Source organism: Octopus sinensis, linkage group LG14, assembly GCF_006345805.1.
Source record: "Octopus sinensis linkage group LG14, ASM634580v1, whole genome shotgun sequence".
Classification (NCBI taxonomy): domain Eukaryota; kingdom Metazoa; phylum Mollusca; class Cephalopoda; order Octopoda; family Octopodidae; genus Octopus; species Octopus sinensis.
The window spans coordinates 17694981-17718893 of NC_043010.1; the positions used below are offsets into that span (position 1 = coordinate 17694981).

At 37.1% G+C, this 23913-nt stretch overlaps 1 protein-coding gene across 2 annotated transcripts in view; it reads left to right on the forward strand.

Moving 5' to 3' along the window:
- LOC115219080 (cytochrome P450 3A24-like) overlaps positions 1-23913 on the forward strand; it is a 119868-nt gene that overhangs the window by 87273 nt on the left and 8682 nt on the right. Inside the window, exons 2-8 of one of the 2 annotated variants that reach the window (XM_029789147.2) lie at positions 1512-1608; positions 2914-2969; positions 5783-5879; positions 10099-10224; positions 11801-11883; positions 16718-16869; positions 21022-21152. In XM_029789147.2, coding sequence (XP_029645007.1) covers positions 1512-1608; positions 2914-2969; positions 5783-5879; positions 10099-10224; positions 11801-11883; positions 16718-16869; positions 21022-21152 — 742 coding nt within the window. Of the gene's footprint in view, positions 1-1511; positions 1609-2913; positions 2970-5782; positions 5880-10098; positions 10225-11800; positions 11890-16717; positions 16870-21021; positions 21153-23913 lie in introns of both variants that reach the window. The other variant, XM_029789146.2, reaches the window with a different exon arrangement.

Consider the following 23913-nt stretch of genomic DNA (forward strand, 5'->3'; position numbering starts at 1 on the left):
ACCTTTACCCATATAATACAATAGATGAACTGATTGTTTGGCAATTTTTAACATCTATGTATTAGTCTTGTTGGGTACCTATCTAGCAGTATATTGGATATATATTATCCCATGGTGGGTTGAATTTTCAACCCCTATCTCATTTTATAACCTATATATATATATATATATATAATATATATATATATATATATATATATTATATATATATATATATATATATATATATAATATATATATAATATATATATATATATATATATATATATATATATATAGATATATATATATATATATATAATATATATATAATATATATATATATAATATATATATATATATATATATACTAGCAGTATAACCCGGCCTTGCCCGGGATTAAGTTACGATTATTAAGCTAATCAAGTTCTTTGAAACCAAACTAAGTAATATCGACGTCAAATTTGGGCGAAATTCATTGAAATTGGTTATATTATATATATTATATATATATAATATAATATAAATATATATGGGCAACAGACACGAACACACATACACACATGTACGTATGTACACCTATTGCATATTTTGTGCATGCATACATGTTCATAAACAGAAATGAATGGAAAAAATGTTAAATTTGTAGATTAACACTCACATGATTTTCACTAATAAAAAAATTGGGTTTTTTTTGTGTGGAATCAACTACTCTGGCATCCTAATATGCTACAAAACCCTTTTTGTGGTCCATGAAACCGAGTGGGGTGTGGTGGAAGCCTTGGAAATTGTACCCATTTATATTGTGTAATTCACTGACAAATTGTTACTCACCTCTGTTCCTTTGTTGTTAAATAAATGGATTCTCAACAAAACACTTTTTTACTCGGCGTGAAATAAAAGCAAAACTCTTTTGCACCCAAAGTAATGTGTGTGAGAGAGAGAGGTGGGGAGAAAGATGAACGATTTAAAATAAATAAATGATTTAAAATAAATATATTGTAATTGTTGTGTGAGAAAGTATATATACTATGATTATAAAATATAGTGTCTTTCAAAAACATCCTGAATTTGAACACTATATCTCATGTTTAAGAAAAAACAAAACATTTTACATTTTATTTTTTATGAACGTCGTCACTTACTCTCTCTCTCTCTCTCCCTCTCTCACTCTGTCTTTCTCATGAAACTCTCTGCATCCTTCTTCCACTTTTCTTTATCTTATTTTTTTTTGTTAGACGCCGTCAAAAAGCTATGGCTGATATTTTTTATGGATAAAAATTATGGCTGAAAATAGAATTTTACCGCTATCTGCAGATGCCCTGGGAAAAAAATAAGTTGACAAAACCCAGGTAGGATGTTGACGAATGTCCTCCTAAAATTGGAGCGACATGCGTGCTAATTTGTGGACGTGCATAAATTACAATCACGTACATACACACACACACGCACACACATCATGACTTTTATAGATATGATATATATATATATATATACACACACATATATACATATATACTTCTATGTTTCAGGATTCGCAAAGAAAGTATGAAGATTTTCAAACTAATCAATGTACCTGGTCCACCACCAAATTTCCTTTTTGGGAATTTGATATCTTTTGCTAAGAAGGTATTTTTCATTTCTCTTGTTATCATACGTTATTGTTATTATTATGCGTTGTTGTTGTTGTTGTTGTCATATTCTTCGACAGAAAGAATGAACTGATATGATTCGGTCAAAGATATTTTGTCCGCCAGCAATTTCAGGGAGAGTGGGGTTTGGGGGGAAGGTAAGTAGATTGCATTGATCCCCAGAATTCAACTGGTACTTATTTTATCGACCCTGAAAGAATGGAAGGCAAAGTCAACCACAACAGAATTTATAAAGACAGATGAAATGCCAAGAAGCATTCTGTCCGATATGCAGACAATTCAGCCAGCTTCAAGGGAGAATATATATTGGTAAAGAGTATTTCTAGTCTCAATACTTAACAACTGATAGGGTCTTTTATACACCAACAAGTTAACTCCCTATTGAAGCGTTCTGTGCTCCCACTCGTTAATTAAAGGTGATCGTGGCCATTGCCAGCCTCGCCTGGCCTCCATGCCGGTGGCATGTAAAAAGCACCATCCGATTGTGGCCGTTTGCCAGCCTTGTCTGGCATGTAAAAAGCACCCACTACACTCACAGAGTGGTTGGCGTTAGGAAGGGCATCCAGCTGTAGAAACATTGCCAGATCAGACTGGAGCCTGGTGCAGCCTCCTGGCTTCCCAGACCCCAGTTGAACTGTCCAACCCATGCTAGCATGGAAAGCGGACGCTAAACGATGATGATGTGTCCAAAAGGAAACTAACAGTTACAATTTAATCACTTTTGTCTCTTTCAAAAACCTTTTCCTCTGTTGATGTAACAAACCTTCATCATTGAATAATGATGATTAAAATTCTAGCCTTCACTGTATATGACCCCCAAACATAGAGGAACCCACATTTCAGCAGAGGATATTCTGGTAGAAATGGTTTTAGTGCATTAACCCTTTGGCATTTAAACTGACCAAACCTGGCTCAAATATTCTCCTTGTTTTGTGTTTAAACTGACCATGTCCAGCTTCTCACACCTACCATACAATGTTATTCTAAAAATAATCACATTATCAAAATCTTGAAGCTACAAGATAATCCTTGATTAATTCAAAACAAGGAGAATAAATAAGGATTATGTTTGACAGAGTAATTTGAATGCTGAAGAGATAAAGCCTAAAATTAGATTATGGGGACAGGGCGTGGGGGTTGCAACTTTACATAAAGGACCCAGGATGACATTTTTTTTAGATATTTTTTCAAATACAATAATTCATTATTTGCTGGCATTATTTTCTGTTTCGGTTTCCATGCTGTACACATCCCAGGATATATTTCTTATTTTCTCTTACAGCAAGCTTTCTACAGCACTTACCTTGACTGGTACAAAATTTATGGTAAAACATTTGGGTGAGTTTCCTTACCATTTTCAAAAACTATTTTTTTCATTTGTACTTGTTTGTATTTTTATCTTTTGTTATTTTTAACTTCTCATTATGAAAAATACTCTTGATGTAATTAATCAAATTGAAATCCTATGTAATTAGCTGTATGTTTTATGATTAAGTTTGTAATAAAGATTATTGAAACAAAAAGATCAGGAGTTTACTTTGAAATCTAAAATAGAAATTTTAGTACCAGATATTAGTACCAGATATTAGTACCAGATATTAGTACCAGATATCGGTACCAGATATCGGTACCATTGACACTCCACAGCTTCTTCCCCTTCATCTGCCAGATATCAGTACCAGATATTAGTACCAGATATTAGTACCAGATATCGGTACCAGATATCGGTACCAGATATTAGTACCAGATATTAGTACCAGATATTAGTACCAGATATCGGTACCAGATATCGGTACCATTGACACTCCACAGCTTCTTCCCCTTCATCTGCCAGATATCAGTACCAGATATTAGTACCAGATATTAGTACCAGATATTAGTACCAGATATTAGTACCAGATATTAGTACCAGATATCGGTACCATTGATGCTCCATAGCTTCTTCCCCTTCCTCTGCAACAACTTTGCTCCCCACTCTCAACTGACTCAGTTCCTGTTTGGTTTAGAGCAGGGGGTCTCAACCAGGGTCCATTTGGCCCTTGCAGGCCCATATAAGATTTTGTTGTCAAAATTTATCTGCAATAAACTGGTGATAACTTTTTATAATACACAAAATATTAAAATTTTTTTTTAACATAATTCCTAAAAATATTTAATTATAAAAATACAGCAGGATCTTTTTTTATATATTCACTGAATGGCTCTGGTGGTGCAGAAGAAGGAAATGGGAATCAAAAGGTTCCATAGGCAGAAAATGGTTGAAAAATACTGGTTTACAGTCTCTCTTGGATCAGTCTTGCAAATTAACTCAGACTCCCTCGTTAACCCAAATTTCCTTATTAACCCAAATCCCCTCGTTAACTCAGACTCCTTCATTAACTCAGACTTCCTTGTTAATTCAGATTCCCTCGTTAACCCAGACTCCCTCGTTAACCCAGACTCCCTCATTAACCCAGACTCCCTTGTTAACCCAGACTCCTTCATTAACCCAGACTCCTTCATTAACTCAGACTTCCTTGTTAATTCAGATTCCCTCATTAACCCAGACTCCCTCGTTAACCCAGACTCCCTTGTTAACCCAGACTCCTTCATTAACCCAGACTCCCTCGTTAACTCAGACTCCCTCATTAACTCAATCTCCCTTTTAACCCAGACTTCCTCATTCACTCAGACTCCCTCTTATGCTAATTTGACTCAGTTCGTTAACTAGTTGATCTTCAAGTTATGGTTTGGTAGCATTGCTGATCTCATTAATAAAACATTGTCAGGAATCTAGACTCAATCCTCGGCCATAATCAACACAATGCCTAATGTCTCAGTAGCAGGATTACTGGATAATACACACTTCCTGGACAAACAGACAGACAGACAGTCATATTCATATCAGGTGGTGGAGGTGAGGTGGGAGTAGGGTGATGGGATGGATCTCCTTCGCTTGACAAAGAAGACTTTGATATTTGATTAACTGAGTAACTTGCTCCTAAATTGACATCTAAGTGGTTGAGTATTCCACAAACACAAGTGTTCCCTTGACATAATTCTCAGGCAGACAATCAGCATGACACAGTGTGTAACAAGGTTGTACCTTTTGAATTCCAGGTAAATTCCACCCCGCAGGTTTCAGTACAGTATCCATCTCCCCAACTTCAATCACAACATATGAGTTAATTTAAAGCAATAGAAAATGACACCATGCAGTGAGATTGAACCTAAAACCTCATGGTTATCAACTGAATTTCTAAACCATTCAGCCATGCCTGTACCTACATCAGCCACCACAAAACTCTCCAACACTGATTAACTTAAGACTTTAGCATTCATTTGGTCTCATTTGACCAAAACATTCAACATGTTTCTAAGTTCAAACTGACCAGATCCAACCTCTCATACTTACCCTACAATGTCATTCTAAAAATAAACAATTACATCATCAAAATGTCGAAGCTACCAGATGATGCCTGATTCACTCAAAACAATGTGAAGAAATAAGAATTTGACGGAGAAATCTGAATACTAAATTGTTTATATCTTGTCAATAACAGTTCTTAGTTTTCCAGGCAGAGGTATTGATTTTAGTTGTGTTTGTTTGTCTGTGGACAAGATATCTCAAGAACTGCTGGATGGATTTGGATGAAACTTTCAGGGATGTTTGGCTTCGTGACTGGCAAGAACTGATTAGATTTGGGGATCAATCCAGTACCAAACAAGGATTCTGGATTATTTTTCCTGTTCTTTTACTTAATTTTTGAGAGCAGTCAGTTTAATTTTTAGTATTCTCATTTGTGAGAGCAGTCAAGTTTATTTCAGATATTCTCATTTTAAAAACCATCCCTGGCTAATCGTTGAGAGGACGTTGGTATTGCTTTGGTGGAGGTTTGCACTCTCTGAGTGCTCTTGTTATTATTATTATTATCATTATTATTATTATCATTTCTCTTTATCACAGATTTTGTTGGAGCTTCTGGTGTCTTGCATGCATAGTGGGCTTGCTATCTGCAGCTTATGGTACCATGCTATCCGTTCTTTTCAACTATCTAATATTTTCCTTATAATTGTTGTTGTTATTATTATTATTATTATTATTATTATTATTATTATTATTATTATTATTATTATTATTGTTATTGTTATTATTATTATTTTTCCAACAGCTACTTTGAAGGTCTTCGACCAGTTTTGGTAACAGCGGATCTGGATATTCTAAATCAAGTGATGGTGAAAAAGTTTGACGTTTTTCATGCTCGAAAGGTAAAAAATATGTTGAAACTCTAGGTTTATTCTTTTATTTGTTTCTGATATTGGAGTGTGGCCATAATGGGGCACCGCCCTGAAGGGTTTCATTGAACAAATTTCCCCCAGGACTTATACTCCCTTTTTTTTATTGTTTGTGAAGTATGATACTTATTCAATCAGTCACTTTAGATGAATCCCTATATCACAGGGATGTAAACAAATTAAGACCAGTTGTCAAGTGGTGTGGGAACAAACACACATGTGCACACATCTACACACACACACACACACACACACAGGACAGCTTCTATACAGTTTCCATTACATTTATAAATCTACTCACCAAGCTTTGGTTTGCCTTGAGCTATTGTGGAAGACACTTCCCTAAGATGCCATGCAGTGGGACTGAACTTGCAACCGAGGGGTTGGCAAGCAGACTTCTTAACCATACAGCTGTACCTTCCCCTGTTTAGCATAGACTACCATTTTGGGTTTTTGTTTTTCTATTAACAAACTTCTCCCTGAAACTTTCCTGTTGTGATTAATCTATTTTCAAACTTTTATAAACAAAAATATTCCGCTTTGTACAGATAGAAGGAAGGATCTTTGTACCAACCGGTGGGAAAAATGGAGACGAAAATGTGTATCCCACCGGGTGGGGATCTAGATATTAACCTATATAACTATGAACATATTCTATTTATGTTGATGCATGTGTATGTCTATTATATATATAATATATGGTTGGCGTTAGGAAGGGCATCCAGCCGTAGAAACACTGCCAGATCTGACTGGGCCTGACGAAGCCTTCCAGCTTCACAGACCCCAGTTGACCCGTCCAACCCATGCTAGCATGGAAAGCGGACGCTAAATGATGATGATGATGATGATGATATATATATATATATATATATATATATATATATATCTTCATCATCATCATTTAGCATCCGCTTTCCATGCTAGCATGGGTTGGACGGTTCAACTGGGGTCTGGGAAGCCAGAAGGCTGCACCAGGCCCAGTCTGATCTGGCAATGTTTCTACGGCTGGATGCCCTTCCTAACGCCAACCACTCTGTGAGTGTACTGGGTGCTTTTTACGTGCCACCAGCACGGGGGCCAGGCGAGGCTGGCAAACGGCCACGGACGGATGGTGCTTTTTACGTTCCACCAGCACGGGGGCCAGGCAAGGCTGGCAATGGCCACGATCGGATGGTGCATTTTATGTGCCACCGGCGCTGGCAACGGCCACGATCGGACGGTTCGCTTACGTGCCACCGGCACTGGTATCACAGCTGCAATTTCCATTGATGTTGATCGACTTCGATTTTGGTTCTGATTTCTGTTTACATTTTGAATTACATAATCTTTTATGGTGGCCTCGATATCTTTTAAGTGTTTAGGGCGTCGGTGGATCTTAATCTGGATAAATAGTGGGTGCTTTTTACATGCCACCGGCACAGGTGCCAGGGGAGGCTGGCAATAGCCACGATCGATTGATGCTTTTTACGTGCCACTGGCACATATATATATATATATATGTATAATCAAAATAAGGAACAAGGATATCCAGAGGTAATGCAGTATGATTGTTTTATGCAACTCCATTTAATTGAACAATGCAATCATCATCATCATCATCATCGTTTAGCGTCCGTTTTCCATGCTAGCATGGGTTGGACGGTTCTACTGGGGTCTGTGAAGCCAGAAGGCTTCATCAGGCCCAGTCAAATCTGGCAGTGTTTCTACGGCTGGATGCCCTTCCTAACGCCAACCACTCCGTGAGTGTAGTGGGTGCTTTTTACGTGCCACCCGCACTGGTGCCAGACAGAGCTGGCAAACGGCCACGAACGGATGGTGCTTTTTATGTGCCACCGGCACGAGGGCCAGGCGAGGCTGGCAATGGTCGCGAAACGGAAAAATGCAGAGCAATGTTCAGCTGCACAAAGACAGAATTTAATTAAATTAGAACAGATGGACACATTTGTATAATTATACCTAAAATCTCCCAGAAGTTAAGGAGATTGATCGATTGATAGATAGATATATATATAGATAGCAGTGGCGTGCAGTGATGAATTTCATTGCCCCCACAACCCGGCAATTTTTCAGTAAAAAAATTTTCGTATTCCTACGATTTACATATAGGAGATTCTGAATATGCAATCATCCCCATATGAGCTAGAATAAACAGGGAATAAAGAATGGCTGTGTAGAGATGAGTCTGAAATAAGTGTAATGTTTGTATTATTCTTTGCTCTTCGAAATGTCAGTACTTTCCCATCCTCACTCTCCCTTAAAAAAGTTTAAAATCATAAGTGGAATGTAATAAAGATGAAATTGGATTCTGTCAATATTTTTGCATATTCAGAATCTCTGTTAAAAAATTTTTCACAAAAATTCGTTTTTCAAAGAGGTGCAATTCTGCATTAGCCCCTATACCTATTGGTTGAGCTGAATCAATTTGAAATGATTTAATTAAAAGAACACATTTAGTTACATTATATGGCCATGGTTTTAGATCATTACTCTCTCAAAGACAAGTCAGGTGCTTTATCATGCTACTTGTCAATTCTAGGAAAATTATTGACTGTTCTGAGACTTACTGAACTCCGTACATTAAAAGACTACGTCTCATGCACACACATTGAAAATACACGCATATACATGAATACACACATAATGAAAGACAGCGAAAATTCAACATCGTAAAAAGCCTCCCAAAACTGTTGTGGCAGAAGTCAACATCTCTGAGATTGAAATAAGACACTTATTTACGGTCGTAAATAGGCTCCACCCAGCAGCACAGAAAGGGAAATCTATGTAGGTTAGGTTTGACGAAGAAGTTGAACCATTTCTCCTGCGAAGCAATTCTGATGTAAGAAGGTCGAACCTTACTTTATAACAAACACTAAGCAAAACGTATGATATATGCCCTTTAATATATTAATTTTTTTAATGTTTTAAAATGTTATTTACCTCATTTATAAATTAATTCAATTCTTCGATCTTTCTGGGCAGATATATCTATCACATTTTCATAGACAGTCGCATTTCTTTGGTATGTTTTAATTCTACTTAATGCAGAAAAGGATCGCTCTACAGAAGCAGTGGTAGATGGAATTGTCAAAATCAATTTGCACAGATTGAAGAGTTCTGGCATAGCTTCAACAAGATCCCTGCTGTAAATGTAACTCATTAAATGACTTACACTAGGTTTTTTAAAATCTTTCATTGAATACATCACATTGAGCTCACTTTGTAATCGTATTACATCAAAAAATCTGCCATAAGTTGTTCTTAAAGAATCTAAAGAGTCCACAGGAAATTGTTTGTCTTCGTGTGGGTGGAATCTCTAATTAACTTCAATAATTTGGGTGGGAGTGGGTGCAAGTAGATTACAACAACCTCAGTGTATAACTGGTACTTATTTTATCAGCCCTGAATGGATGACAGGCAAGGTCAACATCAACAGCATCTGAACTCAAATCATGAAAGTAAGATGAAATGTCACAAAGTATTTCCTTTGTTGTTGATTCTACCATTTTGCTGCCTCAGTAGAATTAAATATCATAAACTTAATTTGGACAAAATTAAGTCAGTCAAAATCGATTCCAAGTGAGTGTCATGATTTCAACCAACTGGAGCAGACATTTATTATAAGTATTGGTTTTTATCCAGATTTTTGGTGAATGCAGATTTAAGTCCTTCATCGACTCCATGTCATAAAAGAATGAGCACTACATCATCATCATCATCATCATCATCATCGTTTAACGTCCGCTTTCCATGCTAGCATGGGTTGGACGGTTCAACTGGGGTCTGGGAAGCCAGAAGGCTGCACCAGGCTCCAGTCTGATCTGGCAGTGTTTCTACAGCTGGATGCCCTTCCTAACACCAACCACTCTGTGAGTCTAGTGGGTGCTTTTTACGTGCCACCGGCACAGGTACCAGATGAGGCTGGCAACAGCCACGATCGGATGGTGCTTTTTATGTGCCACCGGCATGGAGGCCAGTCGGGGCGGTGCTGGCAATGGCCACGTTCGGATGGTTCTCTTACATGCCACTGGCACTGGTATCACAACTACGATATCCATTGATTTTGATCAATTTCGATTTCGATTTACATAATGCTAAAATATTAAAAGTTAATTTCTTTAGACAATATTGCACGATGACCCTGTCACTGTGCAATACCAACACACTGCCTCTCAACATCCTTTCTCTATTCTAGGTTTTCCCAGTTCAAGTCGATCCAGATAAAGATGATGAAGTCCATATGTTTTTCGCTCGTGGTGACAGATGGAAACGTCTTCGAGCCATCAGTAACCCAGCTTTCACCTCAGCTAAAATACGAAAGGTTATTTTACCATTACACCTTATTTATATATTTATATATTTTTGTATTTATTTATATATTGGGTTATAAAAACACCAGAATTTGAAATTTAGGAGCATTTTTCAAGACGTGTACAGATTAGAAGAAGCTACTTTTGTCTTTCACATTCTCATGAATTCTACAGTTGAAGAAACAAGATTCTAATCTGAAAGTTACTAATTAAATAGTAGAAAGATTGTTACATTTCACATCATTTAACGTCTGTCTTCCATGCTAGCATAGGTAGGACAGTTTCACAAGAGCTGGCCAGGCAGAAGCTTGCACCAGACTTCTGTGACTGTTTTGGCAGGATTTTTACAGCTGGATGCCCTCCCTAACAGCAACCACTCAGCAGAGTGGACTTAGTGCTTTTTATGTGGCAGAAGCACAGACAGGGTCAGTTTTGGCAAGGTTTTCACAGCTGGACACCCTTCCAAACACCAGCTACTTTACAGTGTGGACTGGGTGCTTTTAAGTGGCACCTGCACTGACAGGGTCACCAAGTACTTGCAAGACAAAAAAAGAAACTTTCAAGAGGGAAGGGGGCATTGGAGGAGGTGATCTTGTGTCAGATGATGAAAGGTTATAGTGAGACAGAGAGACAGAAACAGGTGTCTTGCTGTAGGGGAGGTACATGGTTACCCGGCTGAAGAGAGAGAGAGGGAGAAGGAATGAAGACAGAAACAGGTGCACTACTGCAAAGGAAATACATGGTTACCCAACCTGAGGGAAGTACAGGAGAAGGAGAGAGAGAGAGAGAGAGTGGGAGACAGCAGGATAGAGATGGTGGCAAAATTTGTGTAATTAATTAATACCAAACTTTCAACAGATGACATTGTCTTCTAACAGCTGAAGCTTTTTTTTTATTTTTATGTTTAACTCTCCAAATTGTCTCTCGTAAATATTAAAAATCTTCAAGAACTACAGAATTTTAAAAAATGGTAAATTATTTGTCTTGAGTGAATAAGAAAATGTTTCTGTTATTAATAGTGGAACTATTATAATCACCAGCGGTACACACGCGGTCACATTTTGAATGACTGGAAGGGAATGGGTGAAGAAAAAGTTCTTTCAAAGACAGGAGAGTGCAAGAGGAGGTATATATATATATATATATATACGACGGGCTTCTTTCAGTTTCCGTCTGCCAAATCCACTCACAAGGCTTTGTTCAGCCTGAGGCTGTAGTAGAAGACACTTGCCCAAGGTACCACACAGTGGGACTGAACCTAGAACCATGTGGTTGGGAAGCAAGTTTCTTACCACACAGCAAGGCCTGTGTCGTATACATCTTTCTGTTGATCTTTTCTGCATCGCATGCTTCTACTAAATCTAAAAATATAGTTTACAGTTACTGAAACTATAACTGTGGAATTCACTGTACAATTACAAAACCACAGTTTTTGGTATTTGGTAAAATCATAATTCTAGAATTTAGAATCTGGAAGTTGACATTGAAAAGTTTCCTGATGAAACTACTTTACTGAAGGTGAATGCTGTTGGTTATTGAAGAATTTACTGCTTTAAATGTGTTATTTCTCCATTTATTCTATTCCAGATGTCATCTTTGGTCCATAACTGCATAGACAATGTCATTGCAGAACTGAAAAGGCGGGCACACAACAACGACAGTATTGAAATGTATGAGTAGGTAACATATTTGTAATTAACAATAGAAACTTACTTTTTATTACTATGTCACCCCCACCCACCCCAGCCCAAACATCATCATCATTATTCCCATCATCGTCGTCGTCATCATCATCATCATCGTAAGCATTTTTACATCCACTTTCTCGGCTGGCATAGGTTGATAAGTTATATGGAAATATCTACTTGGAAACAGATAAGGGGTGCTGACAGAAAAGACACTTGGCTAAAAATAATCTGCCTCAACAAATCCCATCTGATCCATGCAAGCATGAGAAAGTGGATGTTAAAACAGAGTTTATAACGATGATGATATGTAAAGGTGAAAGGGATACTCTGGAAATTAGCAACAACAGAGGCATCAGTCTGGTGGACTGAATTATGAAGCAGAAAGGGCCTCAGCAAAATTGATTTGAGAAGGAATCTATTTTGGTGATTCACAGAACATGTTTATCCCAGGTCAGAATTCCATTGAGGTTTACTTCATAGTAAGGCAACTGCAAGAAAAGTTTCTAACCAACTGTAAGTTTCTCTGTCCAGCAGTAATTCCACACAGTGTTCCCTGTGTGATGTATGAGTGTACAAGTGATGTAGGGGAATCAAAGGCAGATTGACAGTGAAGCGAGACTGCCTGTGATGGATGTACAGGGATTGTTAGCAGAGCACCAATAAACTTCTTGCATTGTTCAGAAAGCTCTGCAAAAGTAGTTGATAGTTTCTGTTCCCTAGGTGACCTAATCAGCAGTGGGGAAGAATGTTCTGTGGTCAGAATAAGAATATATTTCTTTATTGCCCACAGGGGGCTAAACATAGAGGGGACAAACAAGGACAGACAAAGGGATTAAGTCGATTGCATTGACCCTAGTGTGTAACTGGTACTTATTTAATCGACCCCGAAAGGATGAAAGGCAAAGTCAACCTTGGCAGAATTTGAACTCAGAACATAGCGGCAGACGAAATACTGCTAAGCATTTAGCCTGGCATGCTAATGTTTCTGCCAGCTCGCCGCCTGAATAAGAATAAGAATTGGGTAGGAAAAGTTCAGGGAGCTCTGCTGGTAACAAAGGAATTCTCTTTCCAAGCAAAAGGTAGATTGTATGATGCATATGTAATACTTCATTGTAGTAAAACATGAGCTGTGAATGAAGAAGATGTATGGTGCATGAAAAGAAATGATGCAGTCACGGTCCACTGGACGTACAGTTGTTACTATTACATGAATAACACAGCATTGATGAGCTGAAAGTGAAATTAGGTACAAGAGGAATCAGCTGTTGTGTGCAAGAGTGGTATGGATTATGTAATGGTATTGGTATGGATTATGTAATGTATGTGGAAGATAACCGGACGAGTGACGAAGTGGCAGCAGGCTCATGTGGAAGGATTTAATGGATAAGAAAGACAAAAGAAAACATGGACAAGTGATGAAAGCTTTTGTAACCCATCCAAGCATGGAAAAATGAATGTAAAAAGATGATGACAATGTGTGTGTGTGTGTGTGTGAGTATATATATATATATATATATATATATATATATATATATATATATATATAATAATTTGGTTTTATAAAAACCTTGCAGTGTTTTTGGAACAGTAAAGTTTCTAAATTTATTTTCATCAAGGTTTCTAGACTATCTCAAACATATCATCAGGATATGGAGTGATGGTTCTGTTCTGCCTCTTTTACAGTAGGCAACTTTTATTCATGCAGACATTATTAGAGTTCCATAACATCAGGCACAGATTTTGGCTGTTACAGTAACACATTATCAGTCACATGGCTTGCCCAGATTGTGACATGCCTATATTGTTTGTGTTAATTGAAGCTTTGTGTTGTGATATAAATATTGCTTACATAATTTATCATCTATTTTTGTGGAGAGTTCTATCTAGTTTGGTTGTATTATCTGTTATTATATTTTATCTTTGTTTCAAGGTGTACAATGTGGTGTATTAGAATTTCTCTGCAGATGCCAAATGAGCCAACAAGAAAGTATTGTGCATGTATGGCCAATGAAACAGTTATAATCATGATGTTCACATCTTCCACATTTATAGACAAACTAGCAGTATCGCCCGGCGTTGCTCAGGTTTGTAAGGGAAATAACTATAAAGCATTTTTAGAGAGTTATAGCCAAAAAATAGCAAAAAATGGAAAAAAAATGATGGTAAATTTTTTTTGAGAGTTAAAAAAGGTGGAGTTGCGTCCCCTAGACGGTCTGTGGTTTGGGTTTCTGATTCTCGACCCCATGTCGAATTTATCGATTTTTTTCAGAACTGGGGGAACTTTTCAAAATTTTCGCTGCGTTAGTTTTGAATTATGACATTGGGCTATGTGTGTGTCAAGTTTCATCAGAATCGGTTGAAAGCCGTGGTCAGAGTGAGGGTACGAGAAAACAGACACACAGAAAACGCACAGACAAACTGCCGTTTATATATAGAGAGAAGAGATTTATGAATTCCATTTGGTCATCTGTAACTTATTCCAGGGTTTACATGTCTGCAGTGTTAATAAAGAAATTTCTGATCTTTTTATAATATTTTATTAATGTCAGCTCAAAATTTAGTGTGATACATCTTGCATTTCACTTTCTGAGATTTTTTTATTGTGTGTTCATTTGATTTATTTTCTAGATCTGGTATATATTTGATTCCCTTGTTGAGTAGCTTTGCCTTTTTTAGTCGAAATCCTGTCTAAGATGTTTGTTCCATTATTGTTACCTCTCTTCTCCTCTAGCTCGGTCTATTTGTCTGGTTGAAAATCCATTGTTAGTGTTTAGGGTTAGGGTTAGGGTTTCATTTTTTATCTTGTATTTCCTTTATCTTACTCTAAACAGTTACAGTTATGTGGCTATTCACTGGCTTCATGTAAGTATATGCATTTGTTTGTGCCTATGGTGTACCCTGATATAATGCACCCATTGATCTCTATTTGAATGTTTATAGTTAGAAATGCAGTCATCTTAGTACAACACTTTCATGGTGGAGATACAAACCAACAAGAGGTCCACAAAGTTGGTGGAAGTTCTTTTGGCAAGGGACCAAAAGGATTAGGGTTAGGGTTAGGAGGTAGAAAACTTGCAAGCCTTGTCATGGCATCTTTTGCAAACCAGATTCTGCTCTTAGTGGTGTTACACTGCAGAGCAAAGATCACCCAGTTTTGAGGAGCAGACCAGATTCTCTTGGCATTGTAACACTTTGTTTTTTTTCTGTTTGTCTCAGCAGCTGCATCGCAACTACAAGTGAATCTCATGATGGACTTGGAGCATTAAGATGTTGTCGTTTGTTGAGTGTGAGGGGACACGCTTAAAAGGATGGATTCAGTCTAGTTGTTTCTGATGGGTCAGGGGTGAGCTCATGTCTTGCCAGACACATTTGGCACAAAAATGGTAAAGCTCTGACCACTCAAGACTTGTATGAGACTTGTAAATCAATTACTCAACAAGTTATACATACATACATATGAATGCATGCACACACACACACACACACACACACACAATAAAAATAGGGATTCAAAGAATCACCATTGTTCTGAAAACCCAGGAATAACAATGGGAGAGATTATATATAGAAATTAACCAGATAAGAGAAGTGAAGTTAGAAAACAAATGGATTCATATTCTATTAGTTGACAGATCTGTTTTAATCCAAATCTGATGTTTTAACCAGCCATGAAATGTTCTGAAGTATAGCTTGTTTGTTATGTTATAGCACAGCTGTATTTATGGTGTATATAAGTAAATTCATGTTTTTTTTTGTTTTTTTTAAAAATATATATATATATATATATATATATATATATATATTATATATATATATATAAATTTGTGTATGTGTGTGTATGTGTGTGTGTCTGTGTGTGTGTGTTTGCATGAAGACATATGGCTCAGTGGTCAGCACATCGGGTTCACAATCATGAAGTAGTGCGTTTGATTTCCAGATCAGGCTGCATGTTGTGTTCTTGAGCAAGATACTTTATTTCATGTTGCTCTAGTTCACTCAGTTGTAGAAATGAGTCGCAACATCACTGGTGCCAAACTGTATCAGCCTTTACCTTTCCTTTGGATAACATCAGTGGAGTGGAGAAGGGAGGATTGTATGCATGGGCAACTGCTGGTCTTCCATAAACAACATTGCCTGGACTTGCACTTCAGAGGAGAAACTTCTAGGTGAAATCCCAGGGTCATTCAAGATCAAAGGGGTCTTTACCATGTACATATATATAAACGATGATGATGATGATGACATATATCATATATATATATGTGTGTGTGTGTGTGTGTGTGTGTATATATATGCACATATATATTTATATATGCGTATATATATATATATATATTTATATTTATATACATCTATATTATATACATCCATATATGTATGTGTATATATATTATACATATATATATGTATATATATATATATATAGATATATATATATATATATATATATATATATATATATATATATATATATATATATTATATATATATATATATATATATATATATATTATATATATATATATACATATATATATATGTATGTCTTCTCATGCATATAGTTGTATATATAGACATGCTCATATATACTTAAATGATAAACTTCTGAAAAGTTTTACAGATTTTTACAGTTCCAGTGATGGATTGGATCTGTCATCTTCAAATTAACTTTCTCCTTTCCCATTTTGAGAAGCCTAATTTCTCAAGATTGGTATTGAGGCAGTGTGTTACATATCCCAGGGCCCCAGTAATTACAGGTATTAACTGAATTTGATATGACTGTTTTAATATAAAATTATCTTATAATAATTTTTAGTATTTTTCAGCGTCTGACTCTGGACTCCATGTCAAGTTGTGGTTTCGGTTTCAAGACATCTGCCATTCAAAATCCCAATGATATTTTTCTTAAGAACTGTCGACAAGTTCTTTATAATACAACCAGACCAAGTCTTTTTTTCCTTATAGGTTGTAAGTATGACAGAATTACTTCAAAAAACATCTTTGAAATAATCTTTTCTTTAATAAGGGTTTTAAATTTTGGCACAAGGCTAGCAATTTTGAACGGGTGAGTCAATTACATCAATCCCCAGTACACAACTGGTACTTGTTTTATTGACCCCAAAAAGTTGAGAGGGAAATTGATATATATTTATATGCATTTATTATTATTATTATATATATATATATATATATATTATATATATATATATATACATATATATATATATATACACACAAGGAGATGCTGAAAAGTTTCTGGCTTTGGGTAAAAGAAACTACAGGAAGATCAGAAAATTGTGATTTTATTCAATTCTAGCTTAAAACCCACACTGTGTGGACTTTTAAGCTGGCTCCTACAGAAGGCTAATTGGATCTGTGGCACAAAACTAAAGAGAGCCTTGATGCCCTTCTCCCAACACTTTTAACCACTTGGATATTGGAGATTACATCTAGTTGGAACTCCTCTCCATTGACTCAGCCTTCAAACTTATGCTTAACTAGCTTTAAAGCCACACTCTAGGCAGACTTTTAAGCTAGCTCCTGTGGAGGGCTAATTGGGTCTGTGGCCCAAAACTAAAGAGAGCTAAATAGCATGACTACAATACGTCTATAATGATTATATGCCTTGATGGTGTTTGATCAGAAGGTTAAGGACAGATGAGAATTAATCCTGTAATGCAATCGTTCTATTGTTCCAGTCCCGAGTTGAATTCCAACCGTTGGCCAATTTGTTCCAAAGTTCTTATCTCGACATAAAAATAACAAAGCAAATTCACTCATCTCCCTCTTGATCTCTGATGTCATCTGACAAATTCCAACCAAGATGGCCTGAATCAGCCAGACTTTACTTGCTAGGAATAACAACTCAAATGCTTTTAAATCAGACCTCAATGCTTGATGGTCGAGAACCAAATGAAGGGCATATTTTCAATCCTTGTATCATCCTGATTCCAAAAAGGTATAACATGTCTATATAGAGCAAATGTAGACTTGGATACAGAGGTGCCAGACGGACAGACAGAAGTTCACTTTATTATTATAGCTATCCCCCTCACAGATTCACACACTTATTGCAGTGGTTCTTCAGTTTTCCTAAACCCTGTAAAAGAACTTGGAAGGTTGAGCCTTTCACAATACCCTTAAAGCCGGAACTTTTCAGCACCCCTCCTATATATGCGTATATGTATGTAGTTTTGTCTGTATATGTACATATGTATGTATATCATCATCATCATCGTTGTCGTCGTCGTTTAACATCTGCTTTCCATGCTGGCATGGGTTGGATGGTTTGACCAAGGGCTGGCAAACCAGAAGGCTGCACCAGGCTCCAATCCAATCTGGCAAAGTTTCTACAGCTGGATGCCCTTCCTTACACCAACCACTCCAAGAGTGTAGTGGGTGCTTTTCATGTGCCTCTAGTATGGGAGCCAGTCAGGCAGCACTGGCAACAACCATGCTTAAATGGTGCTTTTCACATGCCAGTGGCACGGGACCAGTCAACTGGCTCTGGCATAGGCCACGGTTATGGTCTCACTTGGCTTACCAGGTCTTCTCAAGCACAACATATCTCCAAAGGTCTCGGTCACTTGTCATCACCTCAGTGAGGCCCAACATTCAAAGGTCATGCTTTACCACCTCATCCCAGGTCTTCCAGGGTCTACCTCTTCCACAGGTTCCCTCTACTGCTAGGGTGTGACACTTTTTCACACAGCTGTCCTCATCCATATGCAACACATGACCATACCAGCACAGTCTTGCACATATATATGTGTGTGTGTGTGTGTGTGTGTGTGTGTGTGTGTGTGTGTGTGTTGTGTGTGTGTGTGTTTGTGTGTGTGTGTGTGTCCAACCTATGCCAGCCCATGCAGACATTAATAGATGATGATGGTGATGATATATATCTATATACATACATATATATATATATGATATAATTGAGTAACAAAAAGGTACAGGTATCAAATCATTGCAGCTGTTTCCAACAATTTTAATTGATTAATTGATTAATGAGAACGTTACCACATTGCAAAGAAACTGTTTTCGTCAGATGAATTTGTGATGTTCAAACATAAAGGACAGTTCAAATTACTCAACATAGTTAAACAAATTCACAGAGTAAAAATATTTACATTGATCCTGTTACCATTCAGTTGGCAGAAAGAACTTATTAGAATAATGGATATTTGGTCAGAACAAAGAAGAACTTAGAGTTTATAGTAGGGGGTGGGGAGAGGTGATTGACCTAAGTAACCCAATTATTTAAACTTCTAACAATAGCGGAAGGATTGACCAGGTCATCTAGATTTTTTTTTAGCTGTTTATGTGTGCTGGTCAGTGGTGAGAGTAGTTAATGTGAGGTCAGCTTACCAAGTTATCAAATGGGCGAGGCATGAGGGAGTGAGTGATGGGGAGGGAGATGATAGTGAGAAATAAGATAGAAGAGGCTGAATTTACTCATGTTCATTTTACTGTATTAAAGACCTTGAGAAATAATGTCTTGCAAACAACTTGCACATGCAAGTGCTACCAGTCAAAAACTCCGCATACCGGAAGCCAGCAAGTGTATAGGGTCATCAGGAGAGAATGCACGCCGTTTCGGGCCTACCTCTCAACGGCATCAATGCGCACCAGCCCCCCTCACTGATATGAGGCCCTGCTTGTTAGATCAGCTGGTTATCAAATAAAGCTCAATATCCTTCTAGCCATCGCTCATCGTCTCTTTTTAACCAAATCCAGTGGCCAGCCTTCTCCACTGTAGATTGGATATCGGTCATGGTGGTATTGACTTTACGATGAGTTAGGCCTGGTGATAACAACAGTCATCTCACACTGTGTCCAACGAATCCTCTACATCCGACTTCGATTGGAAAATATTTTGCTTTCCAGCCTGCGTCTTCACATTCCTCGAGGAGGTTTACATAACGGTTAAATTTTCGAGCCCAAGTGGCGTCCATATTATCTTCATGAGGAACCGTTAACTCGACTATATTTACAACTTTCCTTCTTTCACACCACAGAATGGAAGAAAACTTTAAAATGAAATAAGAAAGGAGTGGTAATCAAATCCACAACTGAACAAAGTGAGGCTGTTACGATTTAGCATAGTTATAAGGTTATAACGTTAAAATAAATTTAGAAATTAGATATATGCGTGACAAATAAAATATATTTAGAATTATTAGAAGAAAGTGAAGAAAAAGAATTATTCAAAAATTGTATAAAGAAGTGTATTAGATATAAACATTTAGAATGTTGTTAATAGTTATCGCGAAGCTAATATGGCAGTCCAGAAATATAGGACGAATGCTGCCGTTGATTAGCTCCAAGAGGTCGTTGCCTCTAGCTAGCTATGTGACACACGAACCTGTGTCCATTATAACCTTCAAACTGGGCGATAACTATTAATATCCAGTACAGCTGCCACAGTCTCCTTTAGAGAGACTTAGAAATATTAATATTTCTATTTTTGAAAACCTGTAGGTGTATTCCACTGAATTTAGGTAAATAATCCTTCGAACAGATGGTCTGTAGCGACACCTGCTGGGTTCGGCTGCTCTGCATTGAAAAGGGGCAAATACCCTGAAACTAGTCTACATATGCCTGACCAGCAAGGGGAAGAAGCTGACTTCCCCTGTTCGAAGGTTATAATGGACACAGGTTCATGTGACACATAGCTAGCAAGAGGCAATGGCCTCTTGGAGGTAATCAATGGCAGCATTTGTCCTATATTTCTGGACTGCCATATCCAGTACCGCTGCCGAAGTCTCCTTTAGAGATACTTAGAAATATTCATATTTCTATTTAGAATGTTGGTCCATAAGCTAATAAAGAATATAATGTGCTGCAAGGTATATAAAATATCATCTGTAAAAAAATATACAATCTTTAAAGAAATATATAAAGGATATATAAAAAAAGTATATATATGTATATATATATATATATATTAAATTAAGATTATATCTATATACACGTGTGTATACAGATAGATAGATAGATAGATAGATAGATAGATAGATAGATAGGTATGTAGGTAGGTTTAGATATGTGTGGGTGTGTATATTTGTTTCTTAAATGAACATGTATTTTATTATTTTGCTTAAATTGTATCTTCTTCAGTTCTTTTCCCCAACACTGATAAATTCCTCGTCAGGCTTGCTCGCTTAAGAGATTACATTTTTGGTAATCCTGTCTTTTGGTTGGAGAAACAGTTTGAAAAAATTATTGCAATGAGAAAAAAATTTGATTCTGTAAGTTTTATTTTACTATTGGACTGGCAAGTTTTTTTTTATTTTTTACGTTTGCTTTTTTGTTTTGTTTTTTTTCTTCTCTTTTTGCCCCCCCCCCTCCATAAGCATAGCTGTATGTTTAACAAGTTTGCTTCCCAACCAAATGGGTTCAAGTTCAATCCTGTTGCATGGAATTTTGGTCAAGTGTCCTCTGCAATAGCTCCAGACTGACCAAAGCTTTGTGAGTGGATTTGATGAACAAAAACTGGAGAAGTTCATTGGAAACATAAATTATGTTAACAAACAAGCACAATTATTCTGTGTAATATCTACTGTACAAACTGCATGATCGTTCATCCGGATAGAAATAGCAGCCAAAGGTGCTATTAAAGGCGGCGAGCTGGCAGAAACGTTAGCAAGCCGGGCAAAATGCTTACCGTTATTGCGTCTGCCGTTACGTTCTGAGTTCAAATTCCGCTGAGGTCGACTTTGCCTTTCATCCCTTCGGGGTCGATAAATTAAGTACCAGTTATGTACTGGAGTCGATGTAATCGACTTAATCCGTTTGTCTATCCTTGTTTGTTCCCTCTGTGTTTAGCCCCTTGTGGGCAATAAAGAAATAAGAAATAGCAGCCAAATCTCCTACAAACATCATCATTATCTTTAGGAAAATACAGACATTCTATTTATTGCTGGTTTATATTCTTAGATATGCATGGCTACACTGATATATAATCTTAAAATACAGTTTTGGGGATCTCCATTTTTCTATGATGAAGATAGACGATTCAGGTGTTTCAATCAAGTGAGTTACCTGCCCCTGAGTTAATAGCTAAGTAGCTGAGTATTCCACAGACACAAGTGTAGTGGTTAGGTGTGTATCATGGAAAACAGATGCAAATGGAATGTGTATGTCTTTAAAGTAAACAAATGCATGAACCGATCCATAATTAAAAATGATTTATTCACTGGACTTGATTTCTTAATTCTTCACTACATACAAAATGTTGACAACTGCTATGAGTTGCTAGAAATACAGACAGGGTACATTTGTGGAAGTCATATGTTTGTGTGTGTGTGTGCGTAGTTCATTTGAGACGGTAGTCTATCGTGGCACTTCGAACATTCTGTGCGTTCACTCAAAACCTGTTGTGTGGTCGACCTTCCTTGATGCCTGCAGGGATTTTCTCCTCCCTCGTCTCTGTTGACCAGCGTATTTATAATAATCGTGGCAGCTAGAAGGACAGACATACTGCAACAGAGTTTGTACCTAAATATGTCAGCTCCTGTCCATTTGAACTTCGCCTGACATGGCTGAGGTCGTAGGTCAAAGGGAGATGATCAATCAATTTTTGACAGGACAAAGAAAACCTTTTTCCACGCCTGTTGATCCTCGTGGTTTGGACAACCGAGAATTCTTAGATTCGGTTTCAAATCTAGGCTTGGAGAAGGAAGTGTTAAATTTTACACAAGTGTACCTTTAATGTAATTCTCAGACAGAATCAATGTCACACAGTATGTGACAAGGCTGTACCTATAAATTCCAGGTACAATCCATTTTTCAGGTTTCAGTACAGTTTCCATCTAATTTCAATCACAAGATATTTATCAACCTGAGGAAAACAGAACATGATATTTGTTCAAGATACCATGCAGTGGGATTGAACTCAGGACTTTATAGCTGTGAATCAAACTATTGGCTCAGGAAGAGTTCAAATTTCACCAAGGTTAACTTAGCCTTTCATCCTTTCGGGGTCATTAAATTAAGTACCAGTGAAACACTGGGGTCGATATTATCGACTAGTCCCCTCCCCCAAAATTTCAAGCCTTTTGCCTATAATAGAAAGGATTATTGTTATTATTATTTTTAATGTTATGCCTTGTTTACATGTGGAAAACCCATTGCATCATCCAGTTTTTGTCTTTTATGTGGTTGCATGTCCTTTAATGTTTTTGTATGTGAGCCCTTGTGGCTACTAAAAGAATGAATTATTATTATTATTACTATTATTATTATTATTATTATTATTATTATTATTATTATTATTATTATTATTATTGAGTGAGAGAGCAGTGCATGCCATCAAAGTGACACTGGGTTAAAATATTCAAAGCCCAGTATACCCATCATGACTACCCGTCTGATAAAGGTACACCAGGCACATGCATCACAACCATATGTGTGTAACATGGTGATCTCATATAAAGATAAACAGCACATGACCTTGCAGATGGGGCCCACTTAGAATTTTCTTCTGGTCGAGCAACCCATCCTGCTCAAAAGGTCCCTGAATAAGGGTTGTTTAAGGATGTTGAACAAAAAAATCCATGTTTCCAGAGGTGAATTATTCAAACCCCAAAGAATTCTTCTATGATGCTCCCCCACTACTTCTGCTTTTGATCAGAGATGCACATGCCGTCAGCCACAAAGGGACCTGCTCAACTGGTTAAGGTGAAAACAACTGATAATCAAATCTGTGGTATTGAGCAGAATATTTGCTGTAGCCCATCTTTTATACCAAGACAAAACAATGTACATGATAACACTTCCAATTAGGATGTTGATGACCCACACATCATATAAATTTGTGTCTATATTATATATGCTGACATATACTCCACATGGATGTAACTATACATTATACAAACTAAGACTACACACTGTATATGGATACATTGAAACTCTGACGTCTGGCAGCTGACTTGGTAGACACCCATAAAATTATTAACCATCTTACAAACAATAACTCTGAGCACCTTTTCAAACTCCACCCATCAAACA